This window comes from Chelonoidis abingdonii, chromosome 21 (assembly GCF_003597395.2).
Source record: "Chelonoidis abingdonii isolate Lonesome George chromosome 21, CheloAbing_2.0, whole genome shotgun sequence".
Classification (NCBI taxonomy): Eukaryota; Metazoa; Chordata; order Testudines; family Testudinidae; genus Chelonoidis; species Chelonoidis abingdonii.
This window is the reverse complement of record NC_133789.1, coordinates 14674307-14699721: the sequence shown is the minus strand read 5'-3', so window position 1 is coordinate 14699721 and position 25415 is coordinate 14674307. Positions and strand designations below refer to the sequence as shown.

At 44.3% G+C, this 25415-nt stretch overlaps 1 protein-coding gene across 1 annotated transcript; it reads left to right on the top strand.

Annotated features, from left to right (window-relative positions):
• Window positions 1-25415, top strand: PSMD11 (proteasome 26S subunit, non-ATPase 11). Its single transcript, XM_032796003.2, has 13 exons — window positions 1-142; window positions 6087-6211; window positions 10208-10279; window positions 10640-10697; window positions 11143-11337; window positions 12692-12836; window positions 13232-13292; window positions 15655-15717; window positions 18454-18579; window positions 19167-19202; window positions 21964-22015; window positions 23739-23881; window positions 24015-25415. The coding sequence occupies exons 1-12, from the start codon at window positions 16-18 to the stop codon at window positions 23879-23881; spliced, it is 1203 nt and encodes a 400-aa protein (XP_032651894.1). The 5' UTR covers window positions 1-15; the 3' UTR covers window positions 24015-25415.

Below are 25415 nucleotides of genomic sequence, written 5' to 3'. Positions count from 1 at the left end.
TGTGTTTTGATTGAAATGGTATTGTTCCACTTTCTTCTAGTGAAGCGCGATGTCCAGGAAAATGATGAGGAGGCAGTGCAAGTTAAAGAGCAGAGCATCCTGGAACTGGGGGCACTTCTTGCTAAGACTGGACAGGCGGAAGGTAAGCCCGGGTTTTGACTAATTGGAATTCTTGTAACATGCATGTACACCCAAGTTGATGGGTCTGTAGGAGATGCAAACATAAGAGTAGAGCTGGGGTGGAGGGGGCTACTTTCTCTCCCGTGAGTCTTTGAGATTTGGGAACTTTTTGTTTTCCTCTTCTGAAGTTAATCTTAAATTTTTGAAAACTAATCAATCTTTTTTAAAAAACAAACAAACAAAAAAAACTAGCCTATGCCTCACCCCCCCCCGCCTGCCCTGTTCCCCCTTTACGCTGAAGACTTTTTAAAAATAAACTTACACTTAGCATAAATTAACTAGTTCAACATTAAAAGTTGATTTGAATAGAAAGCTAAAACTTTTCCTTGAGAAAAATGTTGAAACGGGACACCTCAAGAATTTAAATTTATTTTTCAAAAGCTTTTGAATTGGGTGATTGTTTTGACAAATTAACATTTACTAATGGAAAAATGTGTTGGAAAATTCCCAACCCCTCTACATAAGAGAAGGTGTTACAGGCTTTCTTTTGGGAATGTATGAAAGGAGAGGAATGGGTGAAACGTCTCTAATCAGTAATTGTTTGGTTCAGTTATTCCTATCTTTAGTTTCCCTAGAAAGTTCTAAGATAGCATGCTTCTTACAGTGAAAGTTCAGCAGTTTTTTGTTGGAGAATAATGATCGGCATTTATTTAGCACTTTTCATCCTAAAGGACTTCACAAATTGATACACAAACTTCAGACAGAGCTCACTCTGTCCACTGCAGATGTGCAGCTGTAGTGTAGCCAGGCAGCAGTTTAGCCGTATATAACCGTAATTTAGGACATATTGTGGAACATGTGCTTTTTTTTTAACACATTAAAGTTGTTTGAAAAGTGTAAGTGAACAGAATATAATTAACCAAGTTGGAGTTTAACTCTGCTGTCCTGGTCAACACTGCAGTCTCTTAAAAAGTGCTGAGAGGTCTTAAAGAATAATTGATCAGTTTTAGGTCTGTTCTAAAAGTCAGATGTTCTATTCCCTAATTACATAAATAAGTACATACTTTGGCTTTTTCGTTTATATGTTGGTACTAAATTAGTTATGTCTGGATATTCTAGACATTTGCCACATCCTGATACGCAACTGAACATAGCTTGTGGCAGAGTGGATTGTTCCCAGTGTTGCCCTAAATGCAGAGAAACTGTTCCTTTCTGAACTGGTAATTTAAGATCACGCCAATACAAAATTAGTTCCCTCTTTTAAAAAATAAAGCAGAGTTAGTTGTAAAGAGAATTGAATAAACTGTTCTAGGATTCATTAAGGTTGGAGACAGGAGACTTTACAAACAACGTAATCCGCTTTGGGTGACTCCCTAGGATGGCTTGTTAACGGGATTACCACCAAACCAAAACACTTCTCAGCTGAGACTAGTACTAGTTTTATAAATTTGGTGCTTGATTGAAAGTTGGGATTTTATGTACCAGATGTCCGCTACTGAGGACAGTAAACCTACTACAGCAGTGGTTTTCAAACTTTTGTACTGGTGACCCCTTTCACAGAGCGAGCCTCTGAGTGAGGACCCCTTCCCTTATAAATTATATATTTAACATAATTATAAATGCTGGATGTAAAGTGGGGTTTGGGGGGGATGCTGACACCTCGTGATCCCCTGAGGGGTCCTGACCCCCAGTTTGAGAACCCCTATACTACAGCAAGGATGCTCTGAAAGATTGGGAAGGAAGAGAGGATTTACTAGCACTCAGAGAAGCTCATTTATTGCATGCACCTGGATCAGGACAGGCTGAAGGTTTTGGGCTTCCCAGGGCTCTGCTGGGAGGTGGAGGTAGGAAAAAAGAGATGATGCCTCTTTCTATTCCCCAGCCTGGTGGAAGTGACGCTGCCACTTTTTCTGTCATCCGCTGTGTGAAGATAGCAAAGTTGAAAGGGTGTGTGTAAATTGTCATATCTTGTGCCTTCTTCCAGGCCCTTTGTACATAAGTTACACTAACTTTTACATCAGGCTGGGGTAAAATACTCCCTGCAGTCTAAGGCTCTACGCTTATATCTCTGAATTTGACCCTCACATTTCTGTTTTGCTGCCTAAAAATAGTGACATTTTCAAGAATCTCATCAGTTTCATTGTGTTATAAACAGCAGGAATGAAACTGATTAAATTTATAAATTTTGCTCAGCTACTGGTATTTTCCAGAGGAAATATTCCTCTTGTCACTGTTATTGCTCTTCAGTCCTCCATAAAGCCTTGGTGAAAAGAGGATTTTAAAAGCAGACAGGGAATTAGTTATAACTACTGCAAAACCAATTGCAGTCAAAGATTTATAGCATTTCAGCCACACTGACTCCCCCAAATCTCCTAAGGATCAAAGCTTCCTAGTTTCTTGACTGAGAACTCAACGCTGTGCTATAATGTTTGTGTAGAGTCACACCCAAAATGTCTCCAGTACTACAATTGGGAATGCTATTCAAAGTTCGCAGCATAAGTTCTAGCGAGTGGGATGTTTCCTGCAAATTTTGAACAATAATTAAAAATCCTAGGAGTGGAGTGAGGTGATCTACAGAACCTTTCTTCTCTAGGAAATTAAGTTCACAGACACAAAAACCGTTTAGGAAAGGAAGGTAAAGCCTGATTTGGTAGGGCTTGAAAGTTAGAACTGTCTCTCATGCTATTAAACTGCTGTTAATACCAAATAAATTGGTAATCTTTTCCTAATGAACAAATGTTCTTGTTACAAAAAGCATTGCTGCAATTGACCTGTTGTAGTCTGTCCTGGCAGAGGCTAAGAAATAAACTGGCATAAGGACTAACTTACTCCTTCGTCAGTCCAATCTTATACTCTTGCTCATCGCCATAGGATTGTCATTGTTCCCTCAGGTCAGGGATTTGGTGAATGGCACTGTAATGTGTGTTCGCCTTTTTCCTGTCACGGAGCAGAAGACTTAATACTTCATGGCTGCTGTTCAGTTGTCTAGGGCTGTCAGTTACTCCCTCCTTACCAACACTACACTTACTTAACAAGTACTACAAATAGTTAGCAGTAATTCCAAGGGGAAACACATTTCTGTTGGAATTCGCAGCTTCTTGGTTTGAATTTCTAATCCCTCAGCCACAAGTTAGTAAAACGTCTGGATTTACTGTCATGCTCTCAGTGACTCAACATTTTAGGCCTCAGTTTGCATCAGATCTCTAGTGAAATAAAACTTGGTGAATTACGAGGTGGGGTTGGGCAAGGCTGTTTAAATCAGGTGCAATATTTATGTTTAACCTGAAAATCCTGTTTTTTTAGGAATTTTGGCCTATTAGCATTCTGCATCTTTATGCAGAAGACCTAGGTTTGAGTTGGTCCTGGCCAGCAGGGGATGCTGCAGAGGCATTGTGCCCAGGAGATGAGGTAGTGCCTTGTGTTACTTGAGAAACTGATGGATTTTGAAGGGAGGGGAGGGGGTTTAAGAAGACAAGAAATTACTAGCTAACTTAGTCATATGACCCAAAGCTAAGCAGGCAGGATCATATCTGGAGGGAAATGAGCGTTGCCCGATATGCTCAGTGGGAAAACATTAGTGTATTCATGCCATCATTGCATCTGAGGTGTCACTTTGGCCTATGTGCTCCCTTCCTCCTAAATCCAACGGGCAGATCCAGAGGCAGCCCTTTGAACTGCAGGAGGGAAGATTATGTTAGAGGTTTTATTCTATATCTGGCGAACTTCTTATTTGTTGTGGCACTGGGAGAAAAGGCCGTTGTCAGCTTGTTGCTGTCGTGATGGGTTGCATTCGTTATGAGACAAGCCATTGAAGAGATGTCTTTGCCTTCTCCCTATAATGACAAGTACTTTTACCTCTCTTAGGAGGTGTATAAAGTTTAGGAGCTTTCAGTGGAATCATCGATTATTAGGATTGGAAAGGACCTCAGGAAATCATCTAGTCCAACCCCCTGATCAAAACAGGACCAATCCCCAAATGGCCCCCTCGCAGCCCTGGGTTTAGCAGGCCAGTGCTCAAACAGCTGAGCTAGCCCTGTGTTTTAAGAATGAATGCCACCAAAATTATGGTCCGTTAAAGCTATAATCTCTTGTTACTTCCACTGCTGGCCTGTGAAGTAGCAATAACATTATTTGTTTTATGAAAATTCCTAGTCACTGTAGATTCAAACATCGGAGAAGTTCAGTCAGTAATAATTCCTAAATTGGAAGGATCTTAAGTAAAGTGATCTCAGGCAGGGTGGGATTATGAGATTAACTGTTGTTTTGTCGTGCTCCCCATGTCAATGCTAGTAGTGCGTTGTGAACATACTCATGACTTGTGGTGCCCAAGTATTATTACAAGATACAAAAGAGCCTGCATTGAACTTGAAGGGACACTTAAGATTAATAGGTTTCGTTTGTGAGAAAATGATCTGCTTCCCATACATGGAAATGGTAACATACCACCTTTACCAAGTGGGATAGAAAGAATTCAATATGGCAATCTCATTTGTGATGTAATTATTGATTAAAGGTTTAAAAATAATCAAATGTGAACTCCTCCAAAAGTATGAGGAAACAATCTACATGTTCTTATAAAGCTGGGAGAATTTTTATGCAATAACGCAAAGATAGTAATACATACAGTATTAAACTAGCTGACATCCTGAGGTCCCTTCCAACCCTGACATTCTATGATTCTGTGAAGGAATATTGTTTCTTGACTGTCTTTATTGGACTCTCAAAAAAACTGAAATGTATAGGAAGCAACAAGAACTTAATGCACTTTGTATAGTAATTTCCATAAAGAGATTGAAAAAAAGAACCTTTATTCAATTCTTGGATTTCAGTTTTCTCCTTTTTGGTTTAAAGTAAGAATTGTAAAGTGATGATCTGGTATCTTAAACAGATTGTGCAGTCGTAGTGTACTATTGATAGTCTGTAGCTGTGCCATTTTGTACTGTCATCCTGTCGGATTGGGTGTGGTCAGTACCTGATGGGGGAGTAAAGATTGTGCGGAAAATAAAGACACACTTCCTTGAGTGTTCAGCCAATGCCTTAGCATTCTGCTAGGGGGTGCTGTGCTGCTGGAACGTAATCAGACACCCGGACAACGTATCACTCTAGATCCCACTGTGATTATCACAAGAGCAGAGCTGTTAACTCTGAGTCCTGGCAAAATTCTAATGGCTCTGCCTTCCTAAATCCTCTTTCTCTTCCTTTCCTGAACTGATGTGATGGTGTGTGCAACATTGAATGCTCTTGTTGCCACATTCCATCACAGTGTAGGATTGAGTGATCTGTATTTATAGCCCATATCTGTTGGGGCTTCACTACACGAAGTTGAGATGCACTGCATAAGTGTAAATTAAGATAAATTAATAAACAGCAGAAAATGAGTTCACTGGAAAATAAGTGAAGATCTAAAACAATGCACATGATAGAAAATGTATGCAGAATTTCATATTCATAACTATTCTTCCTGCTGAATGTAAATTATGTTGTGAATCTGACCTGTCTCTTGTGAAGGTGGGTGAGGGAGGGTACATTAAAATATTAAACAAGAGCAGGCAAAGAATACACTTGCATTACAAACTCCATTGCCCCTCTTTTCCAAAAATTTCAAAGCACTGTTCAAATATTAAGAGCCTTAAAACACACTTGAGGTAAGTATTGTTATATGCTTTATAAACAGGCGAATTGAGTGGCTTGCCAGAGGTCCCATAATCAGTCTGCATCAGAGCCAGTAATAGAACCCAGAAGTCTTGGCTTCCAGTCTCTATTTAACTACTATACACTCTTCACTGGGAATCATTTACCACTGACTTACAGAAAGGCAGTACTGTTTTTCAAGCATTGGTATAATAAATTTGCTGTGTGTAGACCTAGCGAGTACCCAGATTGCAATATAACGTTGAACTATTGTGTGTCGTCTTGTTTGAATACCCAAATGTTGTTCTTTCGTGGCTCGTTTGTCCTGAATACAGAACTTGGAGGACTTCTGAAGTATGTTCGACCGTTCCTGAATTCCATCAGCAAAGCAAAGGCAGCCCGTTTAGTCCGATCTCTCCTTGATCTGTTCCTTGATATGGAGGCAGCTACAGGACAGGAGGTGAGTCCCCTTGAATTTAGACAGGAGCTCATTCCTCAAAGGCTTACAGCACTACTATCTGATTTTTGTTCTGCTGTACAGTGAAGAATCATTTGTATTGTCACAAGACATGATCACTATGTAATGCATCTGCTTATATTCCAGTAATAAAGTATTGGCTACTCTAAATCTAATTCATGCATCATTATGTAAATTGAAAGAAATTACTGGATTTTCTAGAAGCCTCAATATGCTAGGAATGAAGTAATTCTTGGTTTGGACTATCTAAACTTCTGAGAATCATGTTGCTTGCTACTAAAATTACTAAAACTGTATGTTTATATAGTGTGATCAGGGTGCAGAATGCTTCATGAGGTCAATATACCTGCTCCAAAGAGCTCAGTCTGTAGGCGCAGTATGACACAACACATGACCAGAGTGGTGAGTGCCTTAAGGCTGGAATGGTTCATAGAATAATTGGGGTTTTATGAAAGTTTTAAGAAGGTGGATGGAGCTTGGTGTATATCACTTACCATCTTTCAGCATATGATCTCTAACCCCGTATTGCAACATCTCTTTCAGGCAAGTATTTCTCCATACTACAGATTGCTCAATTGAGGCACGGTGATTTTGCCCACAGTGGCAGAGCAAGGAATGGAGCCCAGGAGTCCTGCCTTTGTTTCCATGAATGACTCCATCAAGCATAATCAGTCTCTATTTAATGTAACTTTCATCTTTTCCCTGAGGAGACTACCTCAGCCAAATAGATCTCACCAGCAGGAAAGGTTTCACAACATTCAGTCTAAATTAAGCCTTTGGTTAAGTTTCATCCCATTTGTCTTAGTTCTCCAGGCTGGGTTTCTTGGGCAGAGTGGCTAATTCAGTCTGTTTTAGGACATGTGTGCAACCAGTTTGAGTATCCTCAAACTGGGTGACTGTAGATTTGGTATAGCTGACGCTTTCTGCTAGTGTGGGTTAGGAAGTGAGGATGCCAGGGACTGGGAAAAATCCGAGCAACTTTTATGGAAAGCCTAGTACACATGTTCAAATAGATGGAGAAATAAGTCCAGAAAGGAGGACACAGTGGGAGGCAGACATTGCCCTGCTGATTAAGCTAGCACAGTACCGTAGCAGCTTCTCCGAGTAATGCCTGGGAGACATCACCCAGTTCAGTCAAAATAGTCAGCTCCTGACATACTCGGGAGCCAGTGCTTAATTTGTAATGGAAGAGGTGCCAGGGCACAGGCAATTGCTCAAGCAATTTTTTTTTTTTTTTTTACTTTCATAACTGATGCAGCAAGCCCAGAGGTGCCGGGGCTCTGAACTGCCAAGCCTAGAGGTTATACACTGTCGGGAGGCAAGCCACAAAATAGCTTTGTACAGGGAAGAATAGCACTGGGACTCCAACAGTAAAAGTATTTTATTGGTGATTCTCTGCAAGCCAGAAGACCCCCACTGTTTGACCGCAGGATGGTAGTCTGTATGATTAGCTGTTAGAAAAGTATTTATAAGCAAAATATGCTTGATAGGGAATCATAGAGAAATGAAACCCTATGATGCCAGCTGCATAGTCATTTTAGAGATGAGGACAGGGAGTCAAGAAATCTAGATTCTGTTCCCAGCCCCTCTGCATATTTGTGTGACTGACAAAATGTCACTTCTCTGCCTCTGCTTCCTTTATCTCTGAAGTAGGGATGTTGAAAGGTTTAATGCTTATGAAGTACTCTTGGATGGAAGGAGCTGTAGAAGTGCAGAGAGTTTTGAAGTATTTTATTAGTGTGCAGTAGAGATCATTTCAGAACTACGGAAACACTACCACCTCTTTGATGGAATATGGTAGCTTGTTGCTGCTCCAGAGCTATTTGGCAGGGATTCTCGGAGGGGGAAGTGATTCTTGAGTTGAAGTTCTGGCTCTGATACTTTATCCTCCTCTGGCCTTGGGTAACTCATATAACTAAGGGATTGAAAAACTTCAGACTTCTACAAGCCAGAGGCCCATATAATTTGGGGTACTCCTAGCAATGGCCTGTGGCAACGCCTCAGTGAGAAAGCCAGTGACCCAGATTCCAGTTGATATGAAGGGGAGGGATTGCTGATCTTGGACACTGCTCAGGGGCACCATCCTTTGTCTCAGTCGCTGGCTCTCTCTGTGTATGATTAAACTGGGCTGTTGGAAGAGAGCACTTGCTTTCTCATGTGCCAGAGCCTCTTGCCTGCTGAGGTGGCTTCTGCCCTCCTTTAGTCTCCATTTGTAACTGATCCTTGCTCCTGAATATCTTCCAGGCCTGTCTCTGCTGCTGATCATAGCTTTCTCAAGCAGCAGATATGACACTATTCTTATTAGTTTCACAGCTGCTCCTGAATAGCAGAGCTGAAATTGCCCAGAGTAGTTTTGATTTCATGCTACACCTTTCTGAGAGAACTAGGAGCAACAGTAATAGCATTGGAGCCAGAAAGATATGTTAACACTTGGGATTTTCTTCATAACCATAAGCTGTAGATGCTTAATTTTCAGCTCCGTCTGTGGCAACACAGACCATGGGGAGTTCCTCTTCATTTGTCTTACAAACAGGATGGCACCTGTGGAGTTGTCTGGCTGTTATTTTGTGTCCTCAAATTTTGTTTGAATCAATATAATTAGTCTAAAATAATGATTTTAAAGGAAAAACACCAACTGTGCCTTTTTCAGCAGTGGGCTTACCTGTGGGAACAAGTGCATTTTGCTCTCACTGGGAGAAACCTCCACTATTGCAGCAGAGTGAAAATGTCACATTTCACTTGTGGTGTAGTTAAGGTGACCAGACAGCAAATGTGAAAAATCAGGCAGGGGGTGGGGGGTAATAGGGGCCTATATAAGAGAGACTCCAAAATAGGGACTGTCCCTATAAAATCGGGACATCTGGTCACCCTAGATGTAGTTCTGCTGTGGCTACAACAGGCTTATGTTAGAGCAAAACTCTTGCTTATCCTCTGGATTTTTTAAATACATGTAATATACAGTGATTAGCAGTCATGACACGAGGTAAATTAGTGATAATAGGTAGTTTATATTCTAAACTTAGCCCTTTTATCTCAATATTCCCATGAGGTTATAACATCTAGACAAATTAGAGGATTAGACCAAAATAAATCTGATGAGGTTCAACAAGGACAAGAGCAGAGTCCTGCACTTAGGGCGGAAGAATCCCATGCACTGCTCCAGACTAGGGACCAAATGGCTTGGGAGCAGTTCTGCAGAAAAAGACCTAGGGCTTTCAGTGGACAAGAAGCTGAATAGGAGTCAACAGTGTGCCCTTGTTGCCAAGAAGGCTAATGGCATTTTGGGGTATATAGGTAGGAGCATTACTAGCAGATCAAGGGATGTGATCATTCCCCTCCATTTGGCATTGGTGAGGCCTCATCTGGAGTTACCTGGGGAGGTGATGGAATCTCCTTCTTTAGAGGTTTTTTAAGGTCAAGCTTGACGAAGCCCTGGTTGGGATGATTTAGTTGGAAATTGGTCCAACTTTGAGCAGTGGATTGGACTAGATGACCTCCTGAGGTCCCTTCCAACCTTGATATTCTTTGATAAATGCATGCCTTCTGTAAAATGAGGACTGTAGCAGGAACCAAGCAGAAGTCACACAAGTCTGACACACTTGAGGTGGGATGTGCATTAAGTTGTACCTAATGTGAGGCTATGTTTTGACTATGTATGATCCCAAGGTCAAGGCTGATTGAAACATACAGGATATGTATGTCATCACTGATTGTGTTGTGAAATCTCTGCTTCTGAGGTAATTGACTTAAACCCATGCCTCATTTCAGTAAGGTTAGTGTTAGTCTGTAGCAGATAACTTGGTATTTAGCACAGGCCTTTAGACCTATATGGTAAGAATCAGCACCAACTTTTTTCCATTTTGTTTTGCTTGTCACTGCAGTGTATAGAACAGTGATTGAGTTGTTTAGGTTGGATGATCTTCCTGTAATAAAGAGAATGAAAGAAGAGGATTTAAAAATTTTTTTGTTCCCCCTAAGGTCGACCTGTGCTTAGAGTGTATTGAATGGGCCAAATCAGAAAAGAGGACTTTCCTACGCCAGGCTCTAGAGGTATGGTGTGTGTGTGTATGGATGCAAAGTATGTGGTTGTATTTTCCACTTGACTGTATTCAGTGTTTGTTTGTAAATGCAGAGAGCTTTTTTTTTATGTTCCCCAAATCTGTATAAGTGACAGGGCAACATGATTATTCTAAGATTTGTTGCCCTTTATGGGGCAACTTGGACAGATTGTTCTTGGTGGGAGAGTATTTCCCCTGTTGTGTTTAGATCCAGCAGAGCTTTCAGACGACAGTACAAAGCAGAACACTAACAGCCAATAAGTGCAAATTAATGAGAATACCAAGTTTTATTTTGCAAAATCTGTTACCTTTCTCTGACTTTCCTCACAGCAATTCTTTTTCTCTTCTGCAGGCAAGGCTGGTGTCTTTGTACTTCGATACAAAGAGATACCAAGAGGCATTACAGCTAGGTAAGTTGCCACCAGGTGGCAATAGTTCACTGCTTCCAAATTAAAAATGAGGCTGATATGGGGAATGATGAGTTGTATTATGTATGAGGACACTTTGACCAGTCTAGTAGGGACCCAAAGACGTTACATTCTCAGTGCTGTGTCAAATCTTCCATCTTAATAACTGGTCTCCTGTCCCTAGTTCTTTCATATCCCACTTTGATCCAAGACTACTGTACTCCAGATCCAGACTGAACTGTTATGCTTCCCGTCCTTCAGTTTTTTTCTTAGAACCACACAACGTGGGCATGAGCACCGTGGGCTCTTCCAGGCACTGAATGCATGTCTGAAAAGCAGCATTGTTTTGGGGAAGGAGCTGTTGTCCACAGTGATCTTGATTTGCTCCCACTGACCAAAGAACTGTTTGGAGCAAGTTACAAATGCTGGTGTTCATGTCTCTTGCCAGGATCTCAGCTCCTGCGGGAGTTGAAAAAGATGGATGACAAGGCTCTCTTGGTTGAAGTGCAGCTATTAGAAAGCAAGACATACCATGCCCTGAGCAATCTGCCAAAAGCAAGAGCAGCTTTAACCTCTGCACGAACTACGGCCAATGCAATCTACTGCCCACCCAAACTGCAGGCAGCACTGGACATGCAGTCAGGTAAAGCCCTTCAAGAGAAGGAGAGGTCCCACATCAGTGGGCTGTAATATGGCTTCTCTGTCTGAAGTGACCGATGTGGTACTTCATGTTACCACTACCTGAAAGGGGGTTCCAAAGAGGATGGATCTAGACTGTTCTCCATGGTAGCAGATGACAGAACAAGGAGTAACAGTCTCAAGTTGCAGTGGGGGAGGTTTAGAATGGATATTAGGAAAAACTTTTTCACTAGGAGGGTGGTGAAGCACTGGAATGGGTTACCTAGGGAGGTGGTGGAACCTCATTCCTTAGAGGTATTTAAGGTCAGGCTTGACAAAGCCCTGGCTGGGATGATTTAGTTGGGAATTGGTCCTGCTTTGTCAGGGAGTGGGACTAGATGAGCTCCCGAGGTCCCTTCCAACCCTGATATTCTATGATTCTAAGAATTGAAATGCTGTCAATGTGATCCAGTTTGCAAACATTTGAGGTGCTCACAACTGATCTAGATAACTATTCCTCAACCCTCTGATCGCCTCGGTTTGGAGACTCATGCTTTCTTAAACCACTTTCATTGCTGTGTTTCTGCATACACATCAAACCCCAAAATGAGTGGTTTAAAAATCATTAGATTTTAAAAATAAATTTTAGGGTTTTTCTTTGCCTTCTGGCACTTAAGCCTCCTGGGTGCACTTGGGTCATATTTTCAAGCTTTCCTCTGCAGCGTAAGGCCTAGAAAGCCTTTAAATGAAATGTTAGAATGTCATGTACTCACTTGATTTCAGGAGCTGGAACTTTAAGTAAAACACAGAATACTGTGAGACTCATACTAAAATCTCACAGGTTTGGTAACAGTGAAAGCACTAGCTCTGCTGCTATTTGTTGGCAGCTGCAGATTTCCCTATTTCAATCTGGTGGTAAATTCATGCAGCAGTTCAGTTGCTTGGAACCTCTGTCTGACCAGGCAAAACTGATGAAGCCATCCTTGGTACTAATGCGTGTGGGAAGATGCCTTCAGCCTGCAGTTCCAGTGGTCCCATAACTTTTCTAATGTGTATCATTTGGAGAAGCTAGTACTGTAGACCTTGTCTAGACAGACAGACAGAGAGGTGCAACATATGTTTCAGCACTTCATTGCTTGTTTTATCTTGCTAGAGCCACAGCTTTTGTGCAAGTTTTTCTGAGTTTGCTCTCGTTCTGTTTTACTCAATGTGGAAGAGAGAACTAGGGTTTAGAGGACTTCAGGAATGAGTGAGTTTAAAGGAAAAGTATCCCTTCCAGTAAAGTGCGACGTGCAACATTAAGCAGCCACACTTTCATCTGCCTCCAATTGAATCCAGAATTGAGTTTGACTTCTGCCTGTTTTTCCCTCTCTCAACAGGTATTATCCACGCAGCAGAAGAAAAGGACTGGAAAACAGCCTATTCTTATTTTTATGAGGCATTTGAGGGATATGATTCAATTGACAGCCCAAAAGCCATCACTGCACTGAAATACATGTTGCTGTGCAAAATCATGCTCAACACGTAGGTGGAACATAGGTTATGGGAAGAACACTTACGTTGGAACAGGAGAGGAATTGCCTATTCCAGTCTCATAGCTAACTACACAACTGAAGCAACCACACTCAGCCAGTGCTTTTTTTTTTTTTTAACCAAAGCTTCTATTTCTTTAATATTTGAGCCTTGTAATCTCGTGTCTCCTGGGAATGCCCAGGTTCTCATTAGAAATTGAGTCCAAGACATTTTAGTTTTTAAAATGGAAAAGCTGAGCGAGATGATTTTGATGAGCATTTAGGTGGAGGCATGTGAGAGTCAGGAAGTTTGAGGCTCAGTTGGAAAAGGTAACTGTTAATACTTGTATTTCGAAGCACAGTGACACTTGTTGAGTAAATGCTCTTTTCCTTCCCTTCTCTTTCCAGCCCAGAGGATGTGCAGGCATTAGTGAGTGGGAAGCTTGCTCTGCGGTATGCAGGAAGACAGGTATAGAAAACTCTCTGTCTTTCAGTTTTCCTTCATTAACTGGTGTTTGACTATTAGTGGTAAATATGCCCAGTGGCCCGTGATGGGATGTTAGTTGGGGTGGGATCTGAGTTACTACAGAGAATTCTTTCCTGGGGTCTGGCTGGTGAGTCTTGCCCACATGCTCAGAGTTTAACTGATCGCCATATTTGGGGTCGGGAAGGAATTTTCCTCCAGGGCTGATTGGCAGAGGCCCTAGGGGTTTTTCACCTTCCTCTGCACCGTGGGGCGCGAGTCACTTGCTGGAAGATTCTCTGCACCTTGAAGTCTTTCAACCATGATTTGAGGACTTCAATGGCTGAGACACAGGTTTGATGCAGGAGCGGATGGGTGGGATTCTGTGGCCTGTGTTGTGCAGGGGGTCGGACTAAATGATCATGGTGGTTCCTTCTGACCTTAACGTCTACAATTCTATGATTGTCTCTCTCCCTACTTCAGCTGAGGCTCTGGCCCTTTGTTAGTTCACTTACTGTGTTAATCTCTTCATTGCTTTCCCCTGTATTGTTAAATGCTGGCGTGGGTGCAAGTAGGCTTGATCCTGTAATGGAAGCTGAGTGCACTCAGCACATTGATATAGCATCTTGCAGGCTTGGGCCCAGCATGTACAGCTGAATTGTAATACTTTTGCTTGTCTTAGCTCACTTTGAAAATCTCTCTTCATTCAGAGATAGCTGAGCAGTTCTTGAGAGATCCAGAAGAGTATAAGGCGAAGCTGAGCAGCTAGCATCTTAGAACAAACAGAATTTTTCTACTGAAATGAAACAGTTTTTCATGTAATACTTGAAATATGGAGGCCCTTTCTTCAAAACAAGTGTTCGCCAGGGCTCTGGCTTAGTCTTAAAATAAGTAATCCATCCGTGGTACACATGAGTGATCCCGCAGTAACAAACCAGCTCGTGCTTTTAATGAGGTGTAGGCCGAACATGGGACTAAGCCAGGAAGTCCTAAAGTCTGATCCAGGCTTAACCATTGACACCCTCTGTGGTCTTGATTAATCATGTAACTAACTGTTCTGGCTCAGTTTCCCCATCTGCTAAAGCACAGGGGATTATGAGGTCTAGCTAATAAGAGGATTGTGGTGAGCACTGATTATTGTTAAGATGAAGTATCCATTTCAGAGAGGATGAATGAACGGTGTCTTGTCTGTACCATATTTCTAAATAAACCCTGGTCTTTCCTACCTAGCTATTGTATTGGGCTGCTCCATCTTCCATTGCATAAGATACTGCTGGATACTCCTTATTTGTTGTCTCTCCACCCACCCACCCCTCCCGCAAAAAAAATCCAAAACACAATCATGGTATCTGAGCACTTCAGATATTACTTCCCAACCTCACAGGGGGATGTTATCCCCATTTAATAGATGGGAAAATGAATTGCGCAGGGCTGCATGCTAAGTGAGCAGAAGATATGAGAACCCAACCCCATGTCCCCTGACTTCCGACCAGTGCCCTAACCACTAGACTACACTTCCTTTCTAATGCATCTACGCTGCCTGAATAATGCTGATTAACTTGAAAAGTAATGTTTCCAGCTTCCCCATAGTATAAAGCATCCATTTGTTTAGGAGAGTCTGCTGAAATGTTCTCAATTAAGTGGGATTGGGAGAGAGCAAAGCACATTGTTAATCATGATGGGGTGATTTGAAAGTCTGAATCCTTGCAATATGCCAGGCCTGGCAAATCTTTACCAGAGCCATTTTAGCTCTTTATTAGTACTGATCCTCAACTCTAACACGCAGGGTAATGTTTCAGTCCCTGTTTCTGTCTACAGTTCTCCTTCCCTACAGTTACTAGGATGATGAGACATAAAACATTCTCTCTCATGCAGGAAGTGCTTCCCGTAATACAGCCCATGTCACTAGGATGTCTAGTGACTCCCCCTCTCCCCCCACCGACCTGAGACAGCGTAACTGAGGTGTGAAATGTGATTTAACTGGCTAAAAATACCTAAATTTACAGCTTCTGAAGGCAGTACTGAAATGTGCACATTGCAGAACTGCAACTGAAGTTACTCCCTGTGTTCAAGCTAGGCAGGAACCGCATCCTTTTGCTGCAGCTCTCAAACATTACTGAACTCCAATCCTTTGTTAGCATGAAGCTGTTGTGATACTAGGTGACCTGCAACTGTTGGGTTTTTTCCTTCCTCTGTGGTCAGCTGATCTTGTTCTGTGTATATGGAATTAAACAGACATGGGACTTTGTTGCAAAGGGAACATTCTTCCTCTTTGTAGTTAAGAACTTTCTCTGTGCTCCATTCAGCTGACATAACGTTTTTCTGGACACCTCCAAATACTAACACTAGCTCCATTTTCTCTTTGCAGACAGAAGCTCTAAAGTGTGTGGCGCAGGCCAGTAAGAATCGATCGCTGGCAGACTTCGAAAAGGTAAGTGAGCAGGAAGACTCCAGATGGGAAGAGGTTGCGTTTTAAGTGTTGAGGACTGTGTGAAAAGATGGAAGTTTTAGTGCTCATGATGGAGCCAAGCTATAGGAGAAAGAATGTTCTTGTGGTATTTGCTTGAGTTTGAAAACTAACTTCATTTTGACCATATTTGCTTTCCGTGAACAATTAAGTGGTCTAGTTCTAGCACTAATCTGTGGGGAAAAAATTGAAGCTGGAATATTTACTGAAAGACTATTTTAAATTGCTTAGTTGATGGTAGCATTTGTGCTCTTCTGGCTCAGTATCACATGATTTGCAAAACAACATGAAGTTTGGAGCCTGAATACTCTTAACAAACCATTTGCTATTAATATGAAAAAGGAGGAAATTTGGAAACACTGAAATACAAAATTCTCAAGAATTTACCAACAGAAGTGAAACTTGACAAATTATCACAGAGCAAATTCTTATGCTGAGGGACAGAGCAGTGGTCCTGGTGCTCTGTAAACTTGTCCCCTTCTCCAGCCAAGAGAGGGTACATCTTATCTGTGACCTTCAGTACCCTGCTGCTAGTCATAGAATATCAGGGTTGGAAGGGACCTCAGGAGATCATCTAGTCCAAGCCCCTGCTCGAAGCAGGACCAATCCCAAAATCCCTAAGTGGCCCCCTCAAGGATTGAGCTCACAACCCTGGGTTTAGCAGGCCAATGCTCAAACCACTGAGCTATCCCTCCGCTATTCATATAGTTGGTCTTTTCTGACCAGGGAGCTACTAAATTTATGGACAATGGGAACTTGTGTTCACCAGGGTTTAGGCTGAAGCCTACAGACTCAAGTCATAAGTACTCTAAAAAGGCTACTTTTTACTCCTCAAGGAATTCTGTGCTAAAAATTAAAAATTCTGTGCACAGTGTTTTAAAACTCTGCAAAAATTCTACATATTTTATGTCAAAATAACATAATATAATCACAATTTTCAATTATTTTGGTAATTTATTTCAAAATACCTGTCAGCAAGTATGTGAATAACACAGACAACAAAAAAGATTCAGGATATTTTTTTGACAAATAGATTCCTTAGTAGGCATATTAGCACATCTATCTGGCTCCACAGCAAGTGAGAGGGACAGAATCTTGCATGCCCAACCCTGCCCCCCCAATCCAGGGGTGGGGTAAGCAGGCTCAGCCAGGCAGGATCCAGGTGTGGAGGGGCTTAGTGTGTGTGGGATCAAGGTGTGGGGTGAGAGGGTTCTGTGTGAGGCAGTCTGGGTGTGGATGGCTCTGTGTGGGGAGTCCAGATGTGGTGGCAGGGGAGGGCAGATTTGGATGCACAGGGCCTTATCAGAGGGTTCGTTGGGGGGAATGGGACTCTGTGGGTGGGGATGGGCAGGTGATCCAGGCAAAGGTAGCTGGGGCTCAGCAGAGGGCTTTGAGTTGGGGGTAGGCAGGGGATGGGGCTCAGCATGGGGTCTGGGTGCCGGGGACTCAGCAAAGAGGTCCGTTTGCGGGGGGGGAGGGGGGAGGCTAGGTGTAGCTGGTTGTGGCTCAGTGGGGTGCGGGTCTGGGTTCGATGGTGTGGGGCTTGACAGGGTGAGGGTTTTAGTGCAGGGCGGGGTGGGGGGGTTCAGCAGGGGATGGTTTGGTTGCAAGAGTGGGGGTTGGCCAGGGAGTCTGGGTGCAAGGGGGGGGGATCCAGATGCAGAGTGTGTGGCTCAGCAGGGGAGGTCTGAGTGTGGGGGGGTTGGAAAGATGGGGAGCAGTTCCCCCCTCAGTGACTCCTCCGCTGGCAGCTGGGGAGTGATGGGGGCAGGAAGCAGGGTGAGGGTACAGAGTTTCCTGAAACTGGGGGAGGTTCCTGGGGGTGGGTCTGACCCAGCCCTGGGAGCGGCTTGTGCAGGTTAAGAGGAAGTTGTCTCCTTGCCCCCGCCTGTCCAGCCGGCTGGGACTTGCAACTGGAGCCTGGTACACAGTAGGAGCCACCGGTCAGGGTGTCCCCAGCTCCGGATGTGCGAATGAGAGTCCCCCTCTCATGGTGCATCAGCCCTGCCCCCCGAGGTGGTGATTTTACATCTCCCCTGGCTGCTCCTGATGCCCTAACCAGATATTCTCTCTCTTACCTCCTTTCCCCCACCCCCTCTGTCTGGGAGGGGTGCATGAATCAATTTTTCTGCATGGAGAAAGTAAAATCTGCAGGGGGCATTAATTTTGTGCTTGCACAGTGGGGCAGAATTCCCCCAGGAGTAAATTCTGTGGCTAATACCCCTTCCTTTCTTCATCCTCCTCATTCCTGCATAAAATATTCCTTTCTTGTAAGCCTGAAGAAATCCACTGCCTGCTCAGATTTTTATTCGTTTGAAATGATCTGCCTGGACTGAAGCCTTTTTTAAAGATTCTTCAGGAGGAAAACACAAGTTGAGGGGAGAAGAAGCAGGGACAGGAAGCTGCTCTGATATGCCAAACCTCTCAAAGAGTAGAACAAATGCATTTGTTCACCTAAGCCTCTGGGTCACATTATAAAGAATGTGAAGAAAGGTACTAATCAACAAGGTGCTTGAAAAGCGTTAGGCTGAGGTGCCAGATACTGACGGTCAGGCCAAGGTACTGGTAGTAGCAGTTTAACATCTGATACCATGCTGGAGGTAAGGGAGGCTATAGTCTGCCCTGACAGATGGGGGGGACTTGGCTGTCTTCACTACCATCTCCCAGCCTAATTATTTGTTCCCAACATGTCTCCTGTAGGCTCTGACAGATTATAAAGTGGAGCTCAGGGACGACCCCATCATCAACACTCATTTGGCTAAACTCTATGATAACTTATTGGAACAAAATCTGATCCGAGTCATTGAACCATTTTCTAGAGTACAGGTAAGTTTCTTTACTTCCGGCAGCTTTTCCCCACTCATCCTTGGTGTGTGAGCTTCTTAGACACAAGCAGGGGCTGCAAGGGCAAAGTAATCTGCAGTGGTAGGGAGTCTTTTGACTCGCTCAGATGAGTTCTGCTGACTACTTGGTGGACTGGCACTTGAGTCCATAAGTCGTCGTCATCAGCTCAAAACGACTGGCTGTTAAAGGGCTGATGGGGGAACCTCCAGAACTGCTCTTTCATTTTTTCATTAAGCTTTAGATGCGCATGTTTCTAACGCCTTGATTGACAGTGTTTGGCTCTAAGGGGTCTTCCAAGGCACGGGTGAGGCTGGAATAATACTAATCTTAAATCTAGACTGAAGCAGTGAAATGATGACTCAGCTGTTCAGTGTGGTCTGTCCACCTTCAGTTAGAATTGTATTGTGGTCTGAAGTCTAAATGAGATGAAGCAAAGGAACACATCTGGGGTAGATGGCTGGAGTATTGAGTTGTCATGTAGAAAGAACCCAGACCTCGTTGTTCTGTCATAAAAGCAAAATTAAGCTTGACTTCCCGTATCTGTATTGGTCTCTCTCTCCCTTTTATAGATGGAACACATATCCAGCCTCATCAAGCTCTCAAAGGTAAGAACATTGCTAGAAATCTGTGGGATGGTTTAGTAAAGAGGGCAAAGAAACTGAGAGGTCAAATGACCGCCATGAAATAACAGTGCCTTCAACCACCAGCTCCACAACTAGAGCAAATGCCACTGTTGAGAAATCCCTTCTGTGGCGGGTGCACTCACCTCTCTTCATTTTCTCCTGGTGCCCTCTGTAGGCTGCTGGCCGGTGGGCTGAGTTCTAGCGAGGTCAAGTCACACAGTCAGTAGACATGAATGAACCCCTTCTGGGGTAACAGAGGTCCAGCAAGGACTGTTGTTGTGCCCTTGATAGTGTCTTCAGCCCTGTCTCTGGGCTTGATTCTCAGGCTCTTCTGGGCTAACTTTAGGTTCTTCCCTGCCCTGTTAGAGAGCACTGCCCCAGGACTTTCTTCCTGGAGATTTTGTCTTCACTGATTCTCACTGCCCCAGCTGTCCAGCCAGGTCATCTTTCAAGTTCAGTCCTGGGGGGGGTATGGACACTCATAACAAAGAGTTCACCAGACAGTCTGCCTGCCCTTACCAGAGCTCTGAGCTCTTTCAATTCCAGCCCTTTGCTTGGGCTTCTGAATGAGGCTTATCCTCTTCTTGGGGTTTAGGTCACTTCCCTAGTGGCTAGTGAGGGAACTTGGGCCCACCCACTACTCTGGTCCCAACCCAGGGACCCTATAGGTAGCAACCATGTACTGCTTCCTTCACTTGGTTGCTGCTATATTCACTGGTTCCCTTCCCACCTGGCCTCTTCACCTCTGTCTGTTACCTTAGGGCAAGAGTCCTCAGGTCCTCCTGTTCCCAGATCCAAGCAATGCAGCCCATCAAGTTCCCTTTGGCCAGAGTGGAGCACCCTTCCTTGCACCTCTGGCCCCAGTCAGGAACTGACCTGCTCAGGCTCTGCAGCTGCTTTTATCTGCGCCTTCTGGGCACTGTGACAAAGTTCCTCCTCTACTTTGGTGGGTCCTGCGCTTATTGGCAGATTTGCTCACCTCAGTGATCTTCCCCACAGTCTAGGTCAACTTCTCCTGTCTCTGATCAGGAGTTGGGAGGTTTGGGGGGAACCCAGACCCGCCCTCTAGTCCGGGTTCCAGCCCAGGGCCCTGTGGATTGCAGCTGTCTATAGTGCCTCCTGTAACAGCTACACCTCCCTGGGCTACTTCCACATGGCTTCCTCCAAACACCTTCTTTATCCTCATCACAGGACCTTCCTCCTGGTGTCTGATAACGCTTGTACTCCTTAGTCCTCCAGCAGCACACCCTCTCACTCTCAACTCCTTGTACCTCTTGCTCCCAGCTCCTCGCATGCACTTCCTCTCCTCTGGCTCCTCCTCCCCCTGCCCCACCTGACTGAAGTGAGCTCCTTTTTAAACCCAGGTGCCCTGATTAGCCTGCCTTGATTGGCTGCAGGTGATCTAATCAGCCTGTCTGCCTTAATTGGTTCTAGCAGCTTTCTGATTACTCTAGTGCAGCCCCTGCTCTGGTCGCTCAGGGAACAGAAAACTACTCATCCAGTGACCAGTATATTTGCCCTCTACCAGACTCCTGTACCCCACTGGTCTGGGTCTGTCACACCTCTGATTGGCTGCAAGAGGCCTCAGGGCCTGGTACACCCTGTCACACACACCCTTGAGGGCAGGGGTTCATATAATATGCTTGCAGTGTATGTTTTGCTTGGGGAGAAATGAGCTTCCCTACAAAACACTCCTCCTGTCTCCAGGTCCTGCCCTGCCACTCCCTCCGCTTGCTGACTCTTCTACGTTTGAAGAGTCTGAAGGAGCCTCCCTATAAAGTGCTGTAGAATTTTCCATGCTCAGTAACCCCTCACTGAATCCAGCTTAGCCCTTTTTAATCCAGGTGGGCAGCAAATGGCAGTCCAGGGTATAACTGTCATGAACAAACCTTCTCGAACAGTCCTTAACTTAACTTGAAAAGCTCTTAAAAGGCAGTGGACCAAACTAGTTGCTCCTTTGGCTAGAGTTTCACCAGGGCTGAACTTGGCACAGTGACTGTGCAGATCCCCACTCCTGTCAGCTTCCTTTAGGCACCGCAGGGAGACTCTCAGCAACTTCTCAGTTGGGGTAAGTCTCCTCTTGCTCTCAGGAGTACTCAGAAATGCCCTTGCCCCAGACTGTCAGAGCAGCTCTAAACTCAGAGCTGCCATGTCAGGTGATGGAGAGCATCTTACTCATGGCCACGTGGTTGCTTCTACCATACAGCCTCATTTCCAAATGGTGCACTCCTAACTCAGCCCCTGGGTGCTAGCGCACACTGGGAGCACAAACATTCCTTAATTGTGAGCTCTACTAACATAGCAGAGAGTGGAGAACAAGGGCCTGACTCCCAATGGGCCACTTGCTGGCTGTAACAGGTTATCAAAGACTGATGCATGGTGAAGCTTAGCTAACTAGATGCTTGCTGAGTCAAGCAGGAATGCTCCAAATCCCCTGCTGATTCCAGTATGTATGAAATGAAGATTGTATTGTATTTTGTGACGAGAAAAGGCAAAAGGTCACTTGGGAACTCTGATGGTTAAAAGGTAGTGCCTGGTCGTGGTTGCTCTGACATCCTGCTTTGCCTAAAATTGACTGTAATTGCAAGCTAGTCTGTATGTGAGATGTCTTGCAAAGATATTCAATTAAAATGCTGAAATATTGCTTGGAGACATTTATCTTTATATCCTGTCAGGTCTGTGGGTTGAGGGTAGTAAAATCCACTGCTCTGCAGTTAGCTTCAAGAGATTATTTCAATTTCAGGCTGATGTGGAAAGGAAACTGTCACAAATGATCCTGGACAAGAAATTTCATGGTGAGTCTCTGCACCCTGTTGGATCTTTCCGGACCTTCCACTCCATTTTTAGATGAACAAGTGAAAGAAGCTTGTGTATGTTCTCTTAAGTGCTGTCTCTCTCCAGATCTTAAGCATATGCCCTAGAGTGTTATCACTCTAACTCCAGATGATACTATCAGGCCTAGAAAGCAAATAGAGGTACATGGGAAAATACTGAAAAGATTATGGGCTGTATCCTGGAGATCCTGACCTACCTTCCTCTTACTTACCTTTTGACACCAGCTGACTAGTGAGAGCTCCATTGGTGCCTGGCATGCTCAGTAACGGCTTCCACTTGAAACCAGAACTCCTTTGCCAACTCCTGGCAAAGAGCTGAAGGACACTCTTCCATTCACCTCATGCTGGAGGGCTCGTGCCTAGTACAGGGATGGACAAACTTTTTGGTCCAAGGGCCACATCTAGGTGGGGAAATTGCATGCAGGGCCATGAATGTAGGGCTGGGACAGGAGGTTGGGTTGCGGGAGGGGGTGCAGTGTGCAGGAGGGGGCTCAGGGCAGGGGGTTGTGGTGCAGGAGGGGTGTGGCAGGGGGCTCAGGGCAGGGGGTTGGGGTGCAGGAAGGGTTTGGGGTGCGGGCTCTGGCCTGGCACCACTGACCTGGAGGGGCTCTGGAGTGACAGTGGGGCGAAGGCAGGCTCCCTGCCTGCCCTGGCCCCGCACCGCTCCCAGAAGTGGCCAGCACCACGTCCCTGGGGGTTGGGGGGCAGAGAGCTCTGTGTGCTGCCCTTGGCTGCAGGCATCGCCTCCTGCAGCTCCCTTTGGCCGGGAATGGGAGAAAACAGCCAATGGGAGCTTCAGGGGAGGTAGCAGGAAAGATGTTCTCCTGTCCTGAGTGCCCAGCACAGAAAGCCAGTCCTACTAGCTTAGCTAGGCAGAATGAACATGAGATAGGTCAGTGAGACAACCCTATTGATTAGAGAATGATTAAAGTATAGTGGGAAACTGAATACAAAAGGGATAAAAATACCTTTTATTGATAAAGGGATCAAGAAAATGAAAGGGTAAATCTCCCAGCTGCTGGAGTCGTCGTCAGAGAATCAAGCGCGCTAGACTGATAATTGGAGATGGGTTGGAGATCCCCCTGAGTAAGATTTCCCTTCCCTCCCGCCCCAGTAGGCTGCTCTCGCACAAAGCAGGTTTCCAAAGTGCTGCCTTCTGGATCCCCTGTTCCACATCCCCTGCAATGTTGTGTTGCAAAGAATAGGTTAGCCAGGTGCTGGGGTAGTGCCGGTAAGCCCGGGTCAGAGGAAATGCTGACACCTTTCCTCCATACACACTGTGATAGACTTACTGTTCTCTCTAGCATATGCTTAGCTAAAACTCGGAAGGCAGGAAAACCATTTTTATAAATAAAATGTTTCCACCGAAGCACTTGTTTTGTGCTGTAGAACCGCGCCCCAATCCCTAAAACCACCCTTCTCTATTATGTAGCTCTAGGGGTGAGAGAGATGCTAGGGGAGCAGTGGTCACAAACCCTGGCTGGAGGGGCAAGGGCCAGATGTTTAATATGGGGAGATGGCTGGATAAATTCCAGTGGAAATGAATTCCACACCCTGGAGGCCACCACAGCATAGGCACAAGGTCCAACCTGAGACTTGATGGCCGGATCTGACAGAAGAAGCCCTTGGAAGTCTGTCTAGCTCACACATGCACTGCTGTGTAACCAGAGCTTTGTGTTTGTAGGAATCCTTGACCAAGGGGAGGGAGTCCTGATTATCTTTGATGAGCCGCCAGTAGACAAAACGTACGAAGCTGCTCTTGAGACTATTCAGAATATGAGTAAAGTAGTGGATTCACTCTACAACAAAGCCAAGAAGCTAACATAGGTGAGTGGGTGTGAGGAGCCGAAGCGCACAACTGCTCAGGTTCATTTCTTTTGGCTCCTAAGCCTAGGTACAGCGTGTGCCTATGCTTTTTGCTTCCTTCCCCTTGATTGACAGTGGCTTTTTTCTCTTGCAGAGTTGACTTTGGTAGCTGTCATTTGGAGAGTGTGTGTGACAGGAGAGTGAAACCTTTGGGAAAATGCTAGGAGACTTTTTTCTTTGTTCTACTTTTCGCTCGGAAAGTTTTTAAACGTCCTCATCCGGTGCATCTTGTATTCCAAACGATGCGTGTTCCAGTTTCCATGTAACATTTACTGGCCAAACTTTGTATCGGGGGGGAAATATTGTTTAAAAAAGAGGGATTCTAAATAAAAGGAAAAAGGCTTACACTACCTAAACATGTGCTTTCCACTTCCTGAGGGATGGCAGAGAGAGTACAGCAATGGCAAGGTTTTATCCTCAATAGCTACCCGGCTGCCAAGGAAACAGTTCCATTTCTTCCCTCTACTCTGGAATCGGAGACTTACTGACAGTGTATAAGAAGCCACGTTTTATTCCATTTGTACTGAACCAAAAAACCCTTACGTACAGACTGCTGGTTTATTTTTAAATCTTAACACCTTTAATACGCCCCAAAGCAACTCCATATTGACTCCCAGAAGCCCACACATAGGGAACCCACTTCAGAATTGCCACTGAGCTCAATCAGCTCAAAAGATAGAAGTAACGGCTGCAACTGTCTATATCTAGGCCTGCTTCTAACAAAGGGAACAGCACAGGGTTCCCCTGGAGGCCTGTATTGCATGCTATTGTTTTAAAATAGGCTAGACTCTAAATGTTTTAAACCCCCTGTCCCCTTGCAGTGTTGGGAAGAACAAGTGAGCAGGTGTTCTCTGAGTGTTCACCTCTCTGTGAGAGCCAAATGTCCAAGAGAGAAGGCAGTCTGCTAGCACAGGCACTGATCAGATCATCATATTCACCTCTGCTGTAGAGTATATTTCCTTAAACATCTGATGTAAGACAAATCGGCCCCTCTGGAATGAGCTTGTGTAGCACTCGCTAGTTACTGTTTCAAAGTGGTATACATGGGAGGTGGAGCATGGTGTATTCCAGCATGTTTCATTGTATGGTGAGATTACTAGCAAGGTTTTAATGCAATTTGGGCAGTGTAAGCTTCTGCATCTCTGTCGTGCTGATCTTTATTCATTCCCCTTTGTCTCCCTTTCTCTCTCTCTCTCTCCCTCTCTCCATGTTTTCTTACTAAATTTATATTTTATAAAAGGGTTCTGTTTTATCAAGAGAGATTTTGCCTTTACACTAAATCTTAGACTGGCTGATTTTTTTTTTTCTTTTCCTGCTTTCTATCCACATATTTTAACTTTCTGTGGTATTTTTTTAAACTCTGCATCTCATCCAGTTGGTCACTGTTTGGGTTTTTGGCACCATCAATATCAAATGTACAAACGGTTCTTGCTAACCAACACCAGGTATATCTGATGTTCAGATGAGTTCCAATAAAGTAATTTTTTTTTCAAAA